The sequence below is a fragment of the Euprymna scolopes genome, chromosome 3, assembly GCF_053919585.1.
Source record: "Euprymna scolopes isolate OS-2025 chromosome 3, ASM5391958v1, whole genome shotgun sequence".
Taxonomy (NCBI): domain Eukaryota; kingdom Metazoa; phylum Mollusca; class Cephalopoda; order Sepiida; family Sepiolidae; genus Euprymna; species Euprymna scolopes.
In genome coordinates this window covers 56,384,962-56,405,030 of record NC_136484.1, presented here as the reverse complement: position 1 = coordinate 56,405,030, position 20,069 = coordinate 56,384,962, and the positions used below count along the sequence as shown (strand labels likewise).

General features: G+C 30.5%; 1 protein-coding gene and 1 pseudogene across 2 annotated transcripts in view; one reads left to right on the top strand and one right to left on the bottom strand.

The window, feature by feature from the left end:
• LOC145255568 (transitional endoplasmic reticulum ATPase) overlaps nucleotides 1-20,069 on the top strand; it is a 73,751-nt gene that overhangs the window by 36,008 nt on the left and 17,674 nt on the right. For both annotated transcript variants that reach the window (XM_080114025.1, XM_080114029.1), the window contains exons 7-13: nucleotides 1,595-1,697; nucleotides 2,287-2,556; nucleotides 11,990-12,102; nucleotides 12,233-12,397; nucleotides 15,061-15,183; nucleotides 15,278-15,490; nucleotides 15,643-15,727. In XM_080114025.1, coding sequence (XP_079970151.1) covers nucleotides 1,595-1,697; nucleotides 2,287-2,556; nucleotides 11,990-12,102; nucleotides 12,233-12,397; nucleotides 15,061-15,183; nucleotides 15,278-15,490; nucleotides 15,643-15,727 — 1,072 coding nt within the window. The remainder of the gene's footprint in view (nucleotides 1-1,594; nucleotides 1,698-2,286; nucleotides 2,557-11,989; nucleotides 12,103-12,232; nucleotides 12,398-15,060; nucleotides 15,184-15,277; nucleotides 15,491-15,642; nucleotides 15,728-20,069) is intronic.
• On the bottom strand, nucleotides 5,385-5,518 carry LOC145265171 (U2 spliceosomal RNA; annotated as a pseudogene).

Sequence of the window (20,069 nt, the reverse complement as noted above, 5' to 3'; positions counted from 1 at the left end):
AAGAAATTAACTGTTACATTAGAGGAATCATCTTACAACAGCATTTCACTTTTTTTTCATGGAATTTATTTGAATTGCACCATATAATTACATTCAATAATTAAAATTGTTCTTTTTGTTAAAATTCTGTATTGTATTCAGAATTTGTTTTGCAAAAACAAAAGAAATAATGTAATTTTTTTTTATATATGCATAACTTTTTGTATTTAAACTTATCTAGGCTATTGACTAAATCCAGATATGAGTTTTTCTATAATTTAAAGCCTTGTTTATTATTTATTATAGTTTTAATACTAATATTTTTTACGTTTTGAAGTTACTATTATGAGTTTTTTTTTTTTTTTGCATTGAAAACTGATTTTAAATTAGTTTAAAAATAAGTTGTCTTATTTTGTAAAAACTAAAGCAAACGATTACTATATTGTCCAATTGACTACTGTACACTCTTAACCCTTATCCTTGAATGGTCTCTGGGCCTTGATAAGTGGTGATGCCTATGTAAAAAAAACAAAAAAAAAATTTTTTTATTGCTTTATATTGAAAGTATTGTGTTAATTCTTTTGTTGGCTTTGCATTATCTGTTTTATCAGTATTTTTACAGTCACAATTTTCCAGAACATGTTTTGTATGGAAGTAAACTGAATTATTTGGATGGGACTAACAATGTATTTGTACCAACAAAATGACAACAAAACTAACAATTGCAAACAGGAAAAAAATTATGTAAATGTTATTCTAAAAAAAATTCTATAGCTATTATATCAAGAAAAACAATTATTCAATTTTTAGTTTAACAGAATTTCTTTTACTATAAGCAAATTGAAAAAGCAAAAATATAAAGATCTTACATCAATTATGTTCAACATATTTGATCGATAATCAATCTCATTTAATGTGTGTGTGTAATATATATATATATATATACACACACACATTAAAGCTGAGTTAATCAACCTTAGCTTTTCTAGGGCTTTTTTCCTGTATATATAACTTAAACACATAAAATACATACTAAAATATATCTTCATTTTTAAAATTAGTTATGTTTGAAAGAAATTCTACTTTAATTTAACTATTTGCAATGAATTTGCCATGTGACCATATCTCTTACTAAGTTTTAATCATGTCCTCTCTGATACTGATTTAACGACTAATAGTTTTTAATGTTTATGAACATTTAGAGAGGGTGACTCTGTTTCTGGTATTTATGTGGGGTGAACTTATGTAAATCAAGTAACAAAATAACAGAACTTCTAGAATATAAAGAAATTAAAAATATCAGGCAAAAAAAAAAAAGATTTCAACACTTCATAAATGTTTAATCAGTCACAATTGTTTATTAGAAAACATGTGAACAAATGTTGCTTTGGAATTTTAGAAAACTTCTAAAAATGATTTTCAAAGAAAGAGTGGAAACCTTTTGAATGTTTTTATTGCACTTTGATGCCTTGTGTCAGCGGCTAATATTGATGATGGTCCATTTCTCATAATGTTATTTGTGCGACTTTTAATAATCTTTTCTTCAAACTGTTTTTCTTTACTTACAAGTTTTTCTTAAAACTTTAATTTTCTTATTTTTTTATTTTTTTTCAAGCCTCCACGTGGAATTCTCATGTATGGTCCCCCGGGAACTGGTAAAACTCTGATTGCCAGAGCAGTTGCTAATGAAACTGGAGCTTTCTTTTTCTTGATTAATGGTAAATATTCAAATTTCAGCAATGACATTAGAATTTAAATCTGTCAGTATTTGCTAAATTTTGTGTCATGAAAAATGATTTACTGAACTTAGAAGAACAGATAATTTGTATCCAGTTGCATGCAATTGTCACAGACATTTAGAAAAGTTATAAAATATGAATTTGAATATAGGTATGCTAAATGTTTTCACTTGAAAAAAAAAAAAATTTGTGTTCATAACAAATTTTAAATATTTTGCTAAAACTATTTTCAATTTTTTTTTAAAAGTATTATAGTAATTGAACATTCCACATTTGTCAACGAAACACTAATGTAATGAATATATTTTCGAAACAAGTTATTTTAATGCTTGTGTAACTATAATTTCTACAAATACATAATAAATCTAATAATAAGAATGAATTTGAATACAGTAACTCAAAATCTGGCAACTGTTTTTATTTTTAAATACTTTTCAGGGAAACTACAAATGATTATATCAGATTGTTTTGTAATCTGTCAAGTTTGTTTGCAAACCCTATTTTTAATCTATTTGATATATTTTATTCCATTAAAACTGATCCAATGTGCTGTTTTCTGTGATTGTAGGTCCTGAAGTAATGAGTAAATTGGCTGGTGAATCTGAAAGCAATCTAAGAAAAGCATTTGAAGAAGCGGAGAAAAATGCCCCTGCCATCATTTTCATTGATGAAATTGATGCTATTGCGCCAAAGAGGGAAAAGACACATGGAGAGGTTGAGAGACGTATTGTATCTCAGTTGTTAACTTTGATGGATGGTTTGAAACAACGTTCTCACGTTGTTGTTATGGCAGCCACTAACCGCCCAAACAGTGTTGACCCTGCACTCAGACGTTTCGGTAAGCATTTTTAAGAAAATGTTTTTTAAAATTCTCTTTATTAACATGTTTTTATGTTGCTATATATTGTAAAAAAAAAAAAAAAAAAAAAAAAAAGGGGGGGGGGATGCTTATGTTGGGTGAGTTCATCGATCGGGGATAAAGGGACCAACATGAGTGAAGTTTATGGTCAACGGGTGGAAGGTGGTTTTAAACCTATAAAAGAGGTTTTTCCGTTCCCTGCCGTGTCCAATATTAGTTATTGTGGCGACTAGACCAGGCCACTTGACTTGCTCTGGTAAACATTTTTCATACTGTTGTTACTAGACCCGGTTGTGGGGTCGCTAATAGAATTTTTTTTTTTTCTTTTTTTCTGACACCTTGCAAAATAGAAATGTGTCTTCCCTCTTTTGCTGATGACCTTTACATTATCGAGTTTCTCAACATGGAGGTTCCCACAGACATCTTCAACCGGTTCTTCATGCAGTCAAACTTACAGTGGCTGTCTTTAGATTGAGTCCGCTTGGATGTCTTGTTCACCTGAACATATGCCTTAATGTACTCCTGTTACCTACACACCAACCCGTCCCCTGAATGGCTAAGGTGCTCCTTCTGTATTTCGGGGATTCATTAGGAAGTTCTAAAGACAGTTACATCAGAGAACCGTAATTGTTACCTGTTACGACAACCATGCCGAAAGAACAGCATTTTAACATCACCGTCATTGAAAAAACTGAGGACCAAACAAGCTAAAAGGAAAAGAAATAAAAAGCATTGCTTCTTAGGAACTAGGAGCCGTGGATTTCAACGTCGGACAAACGCAAATTTATTCTACACTTTATGTTCGAAGGAAACAAAAACTAATGGTTTTAATGCAACCGGCCCGATCTTGTGAAAAGGATATCTAACTATCCTTGATGGAGAAAGTAATTTTTTTTTTCATAAATTGTCAACTCTAATGAATGGCATCTTTTTCTGAGTGGACTTATTAACAACGGCTAACAGAACATTTGGAAATCTCTGAAGATGTCGGAAAAAGACAGAATTAACTAGGTCCCCAGGTTTCCTCATGAGCAATTGGACCACATAGATTTTTATCCAGAATCGTTTGTAAAAAAAAAAAAAAAAAAAATTCACTGCGTGGGATAAAAAATAAAACAAGTTGACTTAAAGGAGAGGTGAGGAATTCTTGGTGGGATGTGAACCACCAAAAGCTAGTCTTATAAGAAAAACATTTAATTTTGTATGTTAGACTTTTTGGTTCTACCTTTTTTTTTTTTTTTTTTTTTTTTTTTTTTTATAGCATTTAAAGAATTACTTAATTTTGTTTTGTCAAGTGTTATACTGTTGGATTTGATGGCTTTGTTGTTGAGTCCGGTTGGGGGCATCCTGTTCGACTGAAAATACCTGGGTGTACCTACTGTTAACTACACGCTGAGATATTTGGGGAGTTGGTGGGGTGCTTCATCTGTGGCTTAGCGAACCAACAGATATTTTGCAATTTTCTTCTGATTTTGAATTAATTCGGTTTTATTGAATGCTTGAAGAGTATTATTTTATTTATTTTTTGTTTTTTTTTTGTAAAAGAAAAAGAGGCTATTATGCTGCCCACTTCGTTAATAATTAAAACTTGGAGAACTTTTTTCCTCATATAAAACATGTGTAAAGTAAAAAAAAACAAAAACAACAAACTATATTAACACCATTTATACTATTACTAACAAAACGCTGAACAATTTTAAACCTTTACAAAACCTTCACTTTATTGCTGGTTTTTGTTATCTTTCTACACTCGGATGGTACATCTATATATATAAAAGGCAAAAATCGGTGTGTATGTATGTATGTATGTATGTATGTATGTATGTATGTTTGTTTGTAACGCTAAAACTTTTGAAAGACGGAACCAGAGTTGACAAATTTGGTATCATATTGCACCTTGATCACCCGGATGACAAATATCGAAATTTCACGTCAAACGGACCAGTAGAAAGGGGTCAACTGATCGTTTTTCTCCTAGGGGGGCCCCCCAAAAAACCTGTCATTTTAACGTTATTCAATACGTGTCACGTGACGTGACGTCAGCTCAAACTTTTGACAGACACAACCAAAGTTGACAAATTATGTATCATATTGAACCTTGATCACCCGCATGACAAATATCGAAATTCCACACCAAACGGACCATTAAAAGGGGGTGAACTGATCATTTCTCTCCTAGGGGGGCCCCCCAAAAAAACCTGTCATTTTAATGTTAATATTACATAATCCAAAAACGCTTAGTCATGTCACGTGACGTGACGTCAACATCCAGTAATGGCGAACAAATGTAAACAAACACTTTGTTTTACCGATACTTTTGTAATTTCTCTTCTGCTTTGTTCTAGAGATTATTAAACTCCATGACAATGTCTCCAACGTATTTAACTGGTTAAAAATAGTATTTATACAAGAGTTTTAACGAAAAATATCAGGAAAAAATGTACAGGAATAAAAAAAAATTCAGCTTTCAAAATATTCGTCGATAAAAAAACCGATCTTTATATTTACGCTAGCCATTTTGTATATTACCACGTGACCTGCTATCTCTTAAACTGGAGGGGGGGGATCCACTTGAATCCAACAAAACCAGTAATTTTTTTTTTCTATTATATATACATCATTTTCTATAAAATTAAGTGTAGACTTTATAATTAAAACAAAAAATGTTATTCATACTAAAAAAAAAAAACGCTTAATCATGTCACGTGACGTGACGTCAACATCCACTAATGGCGAACAATTGTACCTATTTACTATGCCTCCCCACGGGACAGAGTTAGACACCAGGGTCGTTTTTTAACGTGGAGAAAAGGTACAAAAATAAAAATTGTCTCAGTCGTGGAGGATTTCTCCTCCACCGAAAGAGAACAAGAAATAGAAGTGCAGCATCTGAAGAACAGATACTACACTTTGATCTTGACCAAAAGGCCAAGAATGCGAACAATTGTAAATAACAACTTTTTTCACAAAACCAACACCGTCTTTCTTTTTTTTTCTCTCTCTTTCTCTCTCTCACCCACTTACTCTTCCCTCTCTCTCACCCTCTTTCTCTTGACGTCACACCACTGTTAAACTGTGGGGGGGAGGAACACATTCCCAGGCATTATCTCCTACAGATGCACATTTTATTAGAAATTCAGCTTTCAAAATATTAGACGATAATAAAAATATAAAACCAACACCCTCTTTCTCTTTTCTCTCTCTCTCACCAACTTACTCTTCACTCTCTCTCACCCTCTTTCTCTTGACCTCCTACTACTGTTAAACTGTGTGTGTGTGGGGGGGGGAAGAGGCAGCTTGAAAACCAACAAAAACAGTGCACAGTTTCCCAAGCATTTGGGGTGGGAAGGGGGGGAAGAAGCCGAGCGCACAGTTTCGTGTGAGAGAGAGAGAACAATTCTCAACCTATATACTCAACAAATTTTTTATCTACAGATTTGAAAGTTTGTATATAGGGTATTCAGACATATGGAAATATATCTAGCATAATCTATCTATTATATCTATAAAAGTGAAAATGTGTGTGTGTGTGAGGTAGCCAGAGAGAGAGAGAGAGAGAGAGAGAGAGAGAGAGACAACAATTCTCAACCTATATATTCAATACATTTTTTATCTACAGATTTGAAAATTTGTATATAGGGTATTCAGACATATGGAAATATATCTAGCATAATCTATCTATTATATCTATAAAAGTGAAAATGTGTGTGTGTGTGTGTGTGTGTGTGTGTGTGTGCGTAAGAGAGAGAGAGAACAATTCTCAACCTATATACTCAACGTATTTTTATCTACGGATTTTAAACTTTGTATATAGGGTATTCAGACATATAGAAATATATCTAGCATAATCTATACATTATATCTATAAAAGTGAGAATGTGAGTGTGTGAGAGAGAGAGAACAATTCTCAACCTATATATTCAACAAATTTTTTACCTACAGATTTGAAAATTTGTATATTGGGTATTCAGACATATGGAAATATATCTAGCATAATCGATCTATTATATCTATAAAAGTCAGAATGTTTGCGTGTGGTTGTGTGTGTAAGGTTGCGAGAGAGAGAGAGAGAACAATTCTCAACCTATCTATTCAATAAATTTGTTATCTACAGATTTGACCATTTGTATATAGGGTATTCAGACATATGGAAATATATCCAGCATAATCTATCTATTATATCCATAAAAGTGAGAATGTGTGCGTGAGAGAGAGAGAGAGAGAGAGAGAGTAAGTACAATTCTCACCCTATATATTCAACAAATTTTTTATCTACCGATTAGAAAATTTGTATATAGGGTATTCAGACATATGGAAATATATCTAGCATAATCTATCTATTATATCTAGAAAAGTGAGAATGTGTGTGAAAGAGAGAGAGAGAAGAGAGAGAGAACAATTCTCAACCTATATATTCAACTAATTTTTATGTACAGATCTGAAAATTTGTATACAGGGTATTCAGACATATGGAAATATATCTAGCATAATCTATTATATCTATAAAAGGTAGAATGTGTGTGTGTGTGTGTGAGTGAGTGAGTGAGTGAGTGAGTGAGAGAGAGAGAGAGAGAGAGAACAATTCTCAACCTATATACTCAACAAATTTTGTATCTACAGATTTGATAATTTGTATATAGGGTATTCAGACATAAGGAAATATATCTAGCATAATCTATCTATTATATCTATAAAAGTGAGAATGTGTGTGAAAGAGAGAGAGAGAGAACAATTCTCAACCTATATATTCAACAAATTCTATCTTTACAGATTTGAAAATTTGTATATAGGGTATTCAGACATTTGGAAATATATCTAGCATAATCTATTATATCTATAAAAGTGAGAATGTGTGTGTGAGAGAGAGAGAAAGAACAATTCTCAACCTATATACTCAACAAATTTTTTATCTACAGATTTAAAAATTTGTATATAGGGTATTCAGACATATAGAAATATATCTAGCATAACCTATCTATTATATCTATAAAATGACCATGTGTGTGTGTGTGAGAGAGAGAGAGAGAGTCAGAGAGAGAGAGAGAACAATTTTCAGCTTGTGTGTGTGTGAGAAAGAGAGAGAGAGAAAGAGAGGAAGGAAAATTCTCACCCTATATATTCAACAAATTTTTTATCTACATATTAGAAAATTTGGATATAGGGTATTCAGACGTATGGAAATATATCTAGCATAATCTATCTATTATATCTATAAAAGTGAGAATGTGTGTGTGAGAGAGAGAGAAAGAGAGAGAGAGAGAACAATTCTCAACCTATATATTCAACTAATTTTTTATCTACAGATTTGAAAATGTGTATATTGGGTATTCAGACATATGTAAATATATCTGGCATAATCTATGTATTATATCTATAAAAGTGTGAATGTGAGTGATGGAAAGAGCAAAAAATTCTCAACCTATATAACCTATAAAAGTGAGAATATGTGTGAGAGAGAGAGAGAGAGAACAATTCTCAACCTATATATTCCACACATTTTTGGGCACAGATTTGGAAATTTGTATATAGGGTAGGCAGACATATAGAAATATATCTAGCATAATCTATCTATTATATCTATAAAAGTGAGAACTTGTGTGTGTGTGTGTGTGTGAGAGAGAGAGAGAACAATTCTTAACCTACATACTCAACAAATTTTTTACCTACAGTTTAGAAAATTTGTATATAGGGTATTCAGACATATGGAAATATATCTAGCATAATCTATCTATTATAACTACAAAAGTTAGAATGTGTGTGTGAGAGAGAGAGAGAACAATTCTAAACCTATATATTCAACAAATTTTTTATCTACAGATTTGAAACTTTGTATATAGGGTATTCAGACATATGGAAATATATCTAGCATAATCTATCTATTTTATCTATAAAAGTGAGAATGCGTGTGTGTGAGATAGCGAGAGAGAGAGAGAGAGAGAGAAAAAGAGAGAGATAAAAATTCTCAACCTATACATTCAACAAATTTTTTATCCACAGATTTGAACATTTGTATATAGGGTGTTCAGACATATAGAAATATATCTAGCATAATCTATCTATTATATGTATAAAAGTGAGAATGTGTGTGTGTGTGAGAGAGAGGACAATTGTCAACCTATGTATACAACAAATTTTTTATCTACAGATTTCAAAATTTGTATATTGGGCATTCAGACATATTTTAATATATCTGGCATAATCTGTCTATTATATCTATAAAAGTGAGAATGTGTGTGATAGAGAGAGAGAGAACAATTCTCAACCTATATACTCAACAAATTTTTTATCTACAGATTTGAAAATTTGTATATAGGGTATTCAGACATATGGAAATATATCTAGCATAATCTATTATATCTATAAAAGTGAGAATGTGTGTGTGTGTGTGAGAGAGAGAGAGAGAGAGAGAGAACAATTCTCAACCCATATACTCAACAAATTCTTTATCTACAGATTTTAAAATGTGTATATAGAGTATTCATACAAATAGAAATATATCTAGGATAATCTTTCTATTATATCTATAAAAGTGAGAATGTGTGTGTGTGTGAGCGAGAGAGAGAGAGAGAGAGAGAGAACAGTTCTCAACCTATACATTCAACAAATTTTTATATATAGGGTATTCAGAAATATCGAAATATATCTAGCATAATCTATTATATCTTTAAAAGTTAGAATGTGTGTGTGTGAGAGATAGAGAGAACAATTCTCAACCTATGCACTCTACAAATTTTTTATCTACAAATTAGAAAATTTGTATATAGGGTATTCACACATATGGAAATATATCTAGCATAATCTATCTATTATATCTATAAAAGTTAGAATGTGTGTGTGAGGTAGCCAGAGAGAGAGAGAGAGAGAGTAAGAACAATTTTCAACCTATATATTCAACAAATATTTGATCTACAGATTAGAAAATTTGTATATAGGGTATTCAGACATATGGAAATATATCTAGCATAATCTATCTATTATATCTCTAAAATTGAGAATGTGTGTGTGAGAGAGAGAGAACAATTTTCAACCTATATACTCAACAAATTTTTTTATCTACAGATTTGAAAATTTGTATATAGGGTATTCAGACATATGGAAATATATCTAGAGTAATCTATCTATTATATCTATAAAAGTGAGAATGCGTGTGTGTGTGAGAGAGAGCGACACAGAACAATTCTCAACCTATATATTCAACAAATTTTTTATGTACAGATCTGAAATATCACATTTGTATAGAAGTAGAAATCTTGATACCTACTCTGATACCTAATAAAAGAAAGGACACTCTTTAGGGCGGATTTTGATTATAACAAGTCACTAATTAGAAATTATAATAAACATTCTAATAATTTAAGAATTTTACCAAAATAAAATTGCATGGTAATCACCCAATTTCTGCCACAAAATTTTGATTGGCAGAACTCATAAACATAAAATATATATTTTCTAATTTCATCTTTTTTTTTTCTTTTTACATAATCTGGTTTGATGTTTTCCCAAATATTCAAATCACTATATTTTGCTGCTTAATATCAAATACAGCAACTGAGTTATTTTTATGCATCAAACAATTACATTTTCTCATTCATCCAAACTAATCACTGAACATCAATTTCATATTTTCTTCACTAAAATATTACTGTGCTTGATGTCATCAAGTGGAGCGGATCATTTTTTTTTCATTTGTTCACACATTTTTCCAATTTATATATATTTTAAAGATTCTTAGCCTATGTCATTGCATACCAATCTGTTTATTAAAAGTTAAGGTTCACTGTAAACACATGTTACACCAAAATAAAAACGCTTCAGATAATGTCTTGATATTCAATTCAGTTTCTCACATGACATCTTATGAAGTTAGTAGAAATGTTACAGACTTTTGAATCTCAAACACTTTCAATACTGTGCACTGATATTTTCTTTTTTGCAATATAAGCACATTCATGATTTTTTTTACAAACGTTAAAAACTTTCACATTGTGTAGCAATATACTGAAACAATTATAAAAATATTTGTTTTTATTTTGAATGATGCAGGGCATCTGAAGAGAGATTTTTCTAACAAAATGAAAGTATAATTTTTAGCAATAGGTATCTAGGAAAAGGCCACTACATATGTTATAAGTTCCAAATTTCCACAACCTGGCAAATACTGGTACATGCTAGCAAATTTAGATTTGCAATTACAAAATATGATTCTAATTTTTTCCTTTGCTCTTTATTCTAACACTACACTAAGTTTACTGTGTTATTTCGCTACAGTTGATATTGTGTAGAACAATAAGAAAATCATAGTGAACAATGCATTCAACAAAATTTCACACACATTTCTAGATACCTATATCTAATAAGTTCAAAAGAAAGGACACACTTAGGGAGGTATTTTGGTGGTCAAGTCACTAAAAAGAGATTAGCTGGTTTCCCGGCATAGCCCAGGATATAATAAAGATTGACTGAAATACATGTTCTAGCTGGTTTCTAGGCGTTGCCAGGGATGTAATATAGACACATTATGTTGTATATTACCTGTTCTCTTCTCCCTAAGGTAAAACAATTTCATATACATGCTGTAAATTACCTATGCTAGGGATAAAACATGAACAATATCAGTCCTAGGGTAGATAAAACAAATAATACATAGAGATGAAAGATTCCTCTCCCCTAAGAATCAAACATATGTTCAATATCTGCTTTTGTTTTTTCATTGTTTATACGGTCCCGAGCAACGCCGGGTAGCCCTGCTAGTTTCAACTAAAGGACAGAAATTACTGAAAGATAATGAGAGCTATTATCAGCTTTAGTGCAACTTCAACTCGCTGAGTTTTATCTGTGTGTTCTAACCACTTTTCACACCATGTACTGTTCGATTTTTTAATTTTTTATTTATTTATTTTTTTCTTGTCGTTGGGTCCAATGGGAGTGTCCAGTTTGACTGAAAATACCTGGGTGTACTACTTTTACTTACACAACGAGCTATTTGGGGGGATTGGTTGGGTGCTCCATCTGGGTCTTGCTTCTGGGGCCGCTTAGATAACCAACAATGTTTTTTTTGCAATTTTTTGGTTTTTGGGATTAATTCAGATGTTTTTTTATCCATAGAACCCCGAATGGAATGAACGGATAAGTGTATATTTTTTTCTCTCCTGATTTTTTATTGTTTAAAAAAAAAAAATATATATATATATATATATATATAAGAGAGGTAAGGTTCTTCCAGGCCGTTCGCCTTGCCCCGGCAAGCATTTTCATACTGTTACTAGACCCGGTGTTGAGGGGGGGGGCCTGAAAGAGTATGACAATATTAAATGTATAATGATACTTAAAAAATGTTTGTAATTTGTAAAATATTGATTCAAAACTATGAATAAAAGGATTTTTTATTTTATTAAATTTATTTTTTGTGCAGGTCGTTTTGACAAAGAAGTAGACATCAATGTCCCAGATGCTACTGGCCGTCTGGAGATCCTGCGGATTCATACCAAAAATATGAAGTTAGCCAATGATGTTGACTTGGAACAGGTGAGTACAAATCGAATGTATTAAATTGAATTGAAATGTTTGTAGTGAAGTGGGTGAGGTCATGTTCAGCTCCTAACAATGCTTCGACATGTAACTAGTGGTATTGATGACTTAAACTTTTCTCTTTCAGATCGCACAAGAAACCCATGGCCATGTAGGTGCTGATTTAGCTTCTCTTTGCTCTGAAGCTGCCCTTCAACAAATCAGAGGTAAAATGGATTTGATTGATTTGGATGATGAAACCATTGATGCTGGTGTCCTTGATTCGCTGGCAGTAACAATGGAAGATTTTAGAGTAAGTAAATAAAAAATAAAAAACATTAAGTCCTTAAAAGATGCCGTTTCTTTACTTGTAAACCAGTGAAATAAAAATTTAATAAAATATTAGTTACAAACTCTGCTTGTTCAGTATGCAACAGTTAAAAAATTTCATTTTAAAAAAAATGTAAACATTTTAGATGTCTTATCAATTTTATTGCGAAAATGATTTAAAAAAATGCCTATCTATTCATTAAATTATCTTTTCAAATATGTAAATATTTTACAAGAAATTACGAGCAAAGGCAAAATAGAGTTAACAAGCAAAACAAAATTGAAACTCCTGAGTAATGTTCGGTAGATACAGGGAGTTAAAAATATTTAAAAAGAAAAACAAAAAAAAACCCCAACCATTGTCTGAAATTTTTTTTGTTGGTCCATATCCTAACAACTTCCAATATAGTTGCTGTTAGACATATGTAAAGCAAACTAGATATGGAAAAAAACTCATTTTGTTCCTTTTAATAATATAGCTAAAATTTCATGGCAAATCTACGTAAATCTTAAGGTGTCTTCACGATTGGTTCAATTCCAATAAATTTGGAACCATAAAGTAACATACTTTCTCTATACATATGTCTCATCCTGTAATATATATATATAGTCTTTGAAGTTTTTAACCTTTAAAACTATACAAAAAAATATTTTTTATCATTCGTTAGAAAACCATCTAGTCAATCACTGCATCAACTTGCGCTCGAATTTACTATAGTACCAATAATTTATTTTTCAAGGGATCATCAGTTGTTTACCATGAAACACTGTTTCGGAGATTTAAAAACAAAACAGTATATTACATCATGGCTCCCCAGCAGTGTTGATCAAACACCACCACCCTTAATCTTAGGAAGAAGACATGTTACAAACATTTGATCCAATTTCCTATTAATTGCAGTTACTAACCTTTTCATACTATAAAAATGAATTTCTTACCTGTGTGATTTAATTTCCACATTTAAAATTGATATATTTTTTAATTTATCAGTCTTGTATTTATAAGATTACGGATTAATCCATTTAACTACTTATCACCCCCACTATGATTAGTATTTAGTATATTTACATTCTTATTTAAAATTAGATATATAAAGGTTAAAAATATTTTTACATATATACATTTTTTTTTTTTTTTTTTTTTTTAATAATTTTATATGTAATTATAGATACATTTTATACATTGCTGATATAGTTTTGGATTTACTTTATTAATATAGTCTGGTTAATCTTAAACGATTCAAAAGCATCAGGAGAACGAACAAATGCTTTATTTAACTGTTTAAATATTTTATTTTTATCCCCACCTTGTTTTATCATCCTTATTACTAAGTTAGAAACTATATATATATATATATATATATATATATATAATAATTTTTTTTTTTTTTTTTTTTTTTTGTCCAAGACATTTTAAAGATTGAAGCTAAAATTGTTTTATACAAGACTTTGGAGAAATTAATCAAAATATTTGATTAATTAGAAGAGTGAAACTCTTAGCAACTTATTTTTTTTGTCAATCTTGTTAAAAACGCACAAAACAAAATCTTTTTTTTTTGTATATATATACTTTTCAGTAAACTTTTTCATATATCAGATAAGTAGTTTTGTATCTAGTTTCAACATTCAATTGCAAATGTATACCTCTAATTTCATACAGTTTGTAATTGCTTTATACCATAATATACAGGTTTCGGATAAGTAACCATAAGTTTTGTATTTTATTGAACATAAAGAATTCATTACAGTAGATTAAGAATTGGAAATAATGCATTGCAGAATAAAAGAAAATGAAAGAATAAAAATCAGTGGACATCAGTTCCCTTTTGTTATGTGTAAAAATACAATGATTGAATATTGACATGCTTAAAATATTTCTTGGTAACGATCTTTACAAAATTTATAAAATTTTAACAATTGCTGAAAAATTTTTCTCATTATTTTAATTCATAAATTATTTTCAGTTTAAGGCTGTACACATCTTTCAATACTCCTCAAAATTTGACGTTTGATCAATCGGTTGTAGTTGGCACTCAATTTTCAGAGATTTCTTATCCATCTCTTCTCAAAAATTTCGATTTTTAACTTTTTCTGAACACTTACTCTATAATGGAGTTGCTCCCCAATCCTGTTTGAAGTAAATATTTTAATTTTCAACTCTTGGACATAATTGCGTTTGCAACAAATAAGGACATTACTTACTTTCAGAAAAGATGCTAAAAACTGGTTAAATTATACTTCATTTTTGTACTAAATAAAACCTCGTTCTCCTCTTCCTTTTATTTAAAACCTTTTAACGAGCTGAGATTCATGTTTAATATTTATAATCAGTTATATTTATTTCTCAGTTTTCAGTGCAAATGCGATTGTCTCCCTTGGACGCGATTGTCTCCCTTGGACGCGATTGTCTCCCTTGGACGCGATTGTCTCCCTTGGACGCGATTGTCTCCCTTGGACGCGATTGTCTCCCTTGGACGCGATTGTCTCCCTTGGACGCGATTGTCTCCCTTGGACGCGATTGTCTCCCTTGGACGCGATTGTCTTCCGTGGACGCGATTGTCTTCCGTGGACGCGATTGTCTCCCTTGAACACGATTGCTTTGTATAAAAAATTTCATTGTAACATTTTTTTTTTTTTCATTTACAGTGGGCTCTTGGTAAGAGCAATCCAAGTGCTCTTAGAGAAACTTCTGTGGAAGTTCCATCTGTTTCCTGGGATGATATTGGTGGATTAGAGCATGTTAAGAGAGAATTACAAGAACTTGTTCAGGTAAGTACATTTTGAGATATCTAGTTTTGAAAAATATTTCTAAAAGGCTGTTGGTTCTGTTTTCTTAATAATGCCTGGCTATTTTTCCTTTTAGTACCCAGTGGAACATCCTGATAAATTTGTCAAGTTTGGATTAACCCCATCTAAAGGAGTGTTGTTTTATGGGCCCCCTGGTTGTGGTAAAACACTGCTGGCAAAGGCTATTGCAAATGAGTGTCAAGCTAACTTTATTTCCATCAAAGGTCCAGAACTGCTTACTATGTGGTTTGGTGAATCTGAAGCAAATGTTCGTGATATCTTTGATAAGGTAAGGAAACCCCTTTTTGTTGGACATAACTGATAATTGCCCTCATTTCTTTCTTTTTATTTTGATTGTTGAATGAAATATACATAAAGAATTGTTTTAAAAATTTATTATATTTCAATATGTACTTAACACCTTTTTTAAAATTTTTACAGGCTCGTTCAGCAGCTCCTTGTATTTTGTTTTTTGATGAATTGGATTCAATTGCCAAATCACGTGGGGGTAACGTTGGTGATGGAGGTGAGTTAACAATTCTATTAAGTGTTTATGAATTAGCCCCCATTTTACTTTTAAGTGAGAAACGTCCCTTGGTTTATAAGTTTATTTGAAATTAAAATATATTTTTTTACTGTCCTAAAACTATTAAAGCCAAATTGATGTAGAAGTTTCAATATTTTGCTCACTACCACTTGGTCAATGCTTAAATTATACTTTGGAATATGTGTACTAATTTATTAGCATTTAATACTTGGATGATACAAAACTTTGTCAAATAAAACAAACTTTTTTTTTTTTTTTTTTTTTTAGAAAAATCCTAAATGTACAGAAAAATAAGACCAATTAAGTATAAAAAAATTAAAGAATTTTCAGTATAGTCAATAAAATGACTTAATTTTTCTAACTTGCGGATATCATTTTAAGTTTTATCTTTGAACAATTCTTTTCTGGGATTTTCTTTTGTCCTTCAATAGTTGCATTTTCTAGGTGTTTTTAGTGACCCCCCCTAAAAAAAAAAACCAATAAATTTATTAGAACTTTCAATTCTTGTCATAAATTTTCAATCAAATCATATTTCATAGAACTAATCTTTTTTCTGTAGCTGATTAAACAGGTGGAAAATAAGATTAAATTCAAATTTCATTAAAAATATTTTGATGTCCTTACTTTTTAGTGAAATTTTAGTTAGTATTGAAGCAAATAAATTTCAATGTTTTAAAAATTTCCGTTATTAATACATATTTTATTACTTTCAACTTACTGTAAATTAGTTGTCATACTTTAGGCTCTTTCTTTTTATAAAATTGCAAAAAAAGAAAAACCTATATTTCTAGATAAACAAATTTAGTCTGAGTATATATGAGAATCATAATTCAAGATGCCTCCCTTACGTCATTCTTTCTGTGTTATATATATAAAATACTTTCCAAAGTATCACTCTTAAACATCAATAGCTATCACAATGCTAAAATTTCTTATTTTCAACTAGTGGCGGGGGGGGGGGGCAGATTTCATATTTATTAACAGAACCCATTCTCTATTGAATATTATATTGTAACTAATGTATAGTAGTGATTTAAAAAAAAGAAAGAAAAAAAGAAAAAAGACTTTTAGCAAGAATCAAAACCAAATCATTTAGCCATGTCTCCTGCCAATGTAGCTATTGAGATATAGGTAAGAAAGATTTAATATTAAATTACTTGAAGAAATTAATTCAATTTGGGCATGTGCAGAAAGAAATAAAAATGTTGGCAAGTTGGAATGAACAGTTGGCATTTCATCTTGCCAATATATGTATATCAGGGTTTGTGCAAACTTGAAAAGTCCTTGTATTTTGACGTTTGCCCTGAAAAGGCCTTATTTCTTGTATTATCTTGAAAAATCCTTGAAAATATGGAAACTTTTGAAAGCACCTTGAAAATTCTTTATATCCAGTAAAAACTGGTGTCAAAATATTAATAAAATCGAAATAAATATTATTAAATTATTTTATAGATACTAAGAAAATACCATTAAAATATTTACAAAAATTGGAAAAAAAAATCAAAATACATTGTTCTGAAATTGCATAGTATTGTGGATACTGGTAGTTTCTTTATAAAGGGATGTAATTTTTTTTTTTTTTTTTTGCCGACCTAGTTTTCCATTATCACAAAAAAAAATTTCTTGCTTTTATTTATTTTCTTTTCTTTTGGGGGTGGAGCATTCAAGCCTCCCTCTATTTTTAGGCTATGGGCCCAAAGGTCAAAATCCCTCTAGATTTTTGATTCTGTGACCTCTGTTGGGGTGGAAGAAAAAAATGGTGGCAAATGAATGCTAATAGACTCCTGAACATCATACTATTTTTTCATTAGCATAAATGTTGCACATTCATGAGAATGGCAGCCATATTTAAAGATGGCTGACAATCATTTAAATACAACATGATGACTTGCTTAAACCCTAGTAGCACCTAAATCAATAAACATACAAACATGTAGTTAAGTGCATTTTATTCCCAGTTAAATTCTTCATTATTTATTATATTGATATTGGACTTAATCCTTATAGTCTATTTCAGTTGAGAATATTTGTAGAAAATCTTTTTTTTTTATAGATATTTTCTGTAATACTGCTTCAATATTTTATATGTATAACTTAAAAATAGATTTTTTGTTAAATTTTTATATTTCTCATGTAATATGGCTTGTCACACAAAATTATAGTTGTTTTAACCTCTACTGATGAGGTTATGTTTTCAGTCATGCTTATAACTGTTTGTTTATTTTGGTACAATCTGTAGTTCACATTGCTTGACCAATCATCACTAAAGTTGGTCAAAATATTGATCATGATCCAAATTAGAGCTGATTTAATTTTTAGATATCTAGTTTAAAGGTTAAACGCCAAAGTTAAAGAACATAGGAAAGTCATATTTTGGGCAATAACTTTGGTTCTCTTTATTTATCATAGAGACTCATTGCTTTACCCAAATTGTAGCTAATAAAAGTCCTCCATGTAATACGGCGACCTTGAAAAGTTTCATTAAAGCTGAAAATTTTGTGGTATTTCACTTCCTAATGTTTTAAATTTTAATATATAAATCTGATGCTATTTTGTAACGGCAATCACTATCTAAAATTTTAATCTTTTAGCTTTGGTGTTACCTAATTTTTCATGGTATAACTTGATGATAAAGAGTCATAAGATCCAGATAACACTTTGGCTAATCTTTGTCAAGCAGTTTTACAACTTGTGTTCTTGTTGTGCATAAGCGCCATTTTAACTTTAGATATATTTGTGTTCTCGCGTGATTTTCAAGTTGGTTCCTTCATCCAAATGTACAATAGTTATCAACTTTTATTCAAAAGAAATTTAGATTATATTTCTTTTTTATTCTCAAAGTTACAGATAAGAACACAGATTTTAAACAATCTTATTGATAATATTGAAACACATTTATGGCAGTTTACTTAAAGTAATATTTTATTTAAGAAACCTTATTTGCTATGTCACTTCATTATAACTATCATTGTCTTTATCAGTGACATCATCTTTTACAGCATTGTTTCCAGTAATTTAATAGCATTTGCACATATCTGTGCATTGTATCTTGTTTTGTAGACATGTATAAGTGTTTACATCTTTACATTAATTTGTTTACATTTGGTAGAGCATTTTATTAAGTCCATTAAACTTTGGAACTTAATTTCCTACCACGACAATCAGGGAGATGGATATCTGGATTTGTATGAAGACTAATTAGTGTCTAACCCGATATATTTTTAGTGGCTTCACTGTTTTTTTTTTTCTTGTTCTTTTCAGAGATATGCCCGAAATATTATAGGAACTTTGTTTAATTGATATAGGATATACATTGTTTTGTATAATCATACCATTTCTATTGTGAGTCGTTTCATTTCCAGAAAAAGTTTCCCCACCCAAATCATTATTGTTGCATATCAAAGTTGTTTCAATACCTGTCTGAATAGTGGATGGAAGAGATGTTTTTTTTTTGCGATTCATCTCGATTTCAGTTTCCACTGTATCATGATTTTAAAACTGAGTTAGAAGCACAATGTTCCAAACATTTAACCAATCAATTGTGCAGATCTAGACAGATATTGGACAACCATACTAAATGTCTTGCCATTAATATCCATCTATTAGAAGCTAAAAATGTCTTGTGAAAACTTCAAATGCATTAACTATCCATGCAAGAAAGTTATATAAAATGTGGAGTACTGTCTTTTCAACCTTTTGCAAATTTGTGTCTGGTGGCCATAATACAGGTGTAACTTATCTAATAGTGTTTCTCTGATTCAAAGATAGAGGATTTGAATTTGAGTGTAATAAGTTGTGTAATTTTATGATTAGTGTCTTTTGCTTGGTGCTGTGGTCTGTGTTTCCTTATGGAGCACTCATTTTAACTCTACAAGACAAGACATCGAGATGTCATTCACATAGTCAAGGTCATCCATGACTTCATTTCAGGACTATTTAACATAATTAAGGAAATTTTTAATCGACTTTTGTTTTAAATATCCTGTTTTATGTATCAGTATCAACACCATTCATTTCTTGTATCTGCTTCACAAAGTCTTTGAAACTTTTCAGTCTCATTATTTGTTTGGTTTCAATTATTCAGTTGTGAATGAATTTGACAAAAATTAATCTATTCAGTTTTGCTTGGCTTTGTCAAGTTCTAGGAATTATACTACTCATTGATTGCTACACAATCTTGATTTATTTCATTTGTATGAAATGTGATCCATTTTCTTCCATGCATTGAAATGTGTTCTATTTTCTTCTGGTAATTTTAAAATTATTGAATATTTTATAAGCTTTTCTGTTTCTTTTCCAAATACTCTGCAAATTATAATTT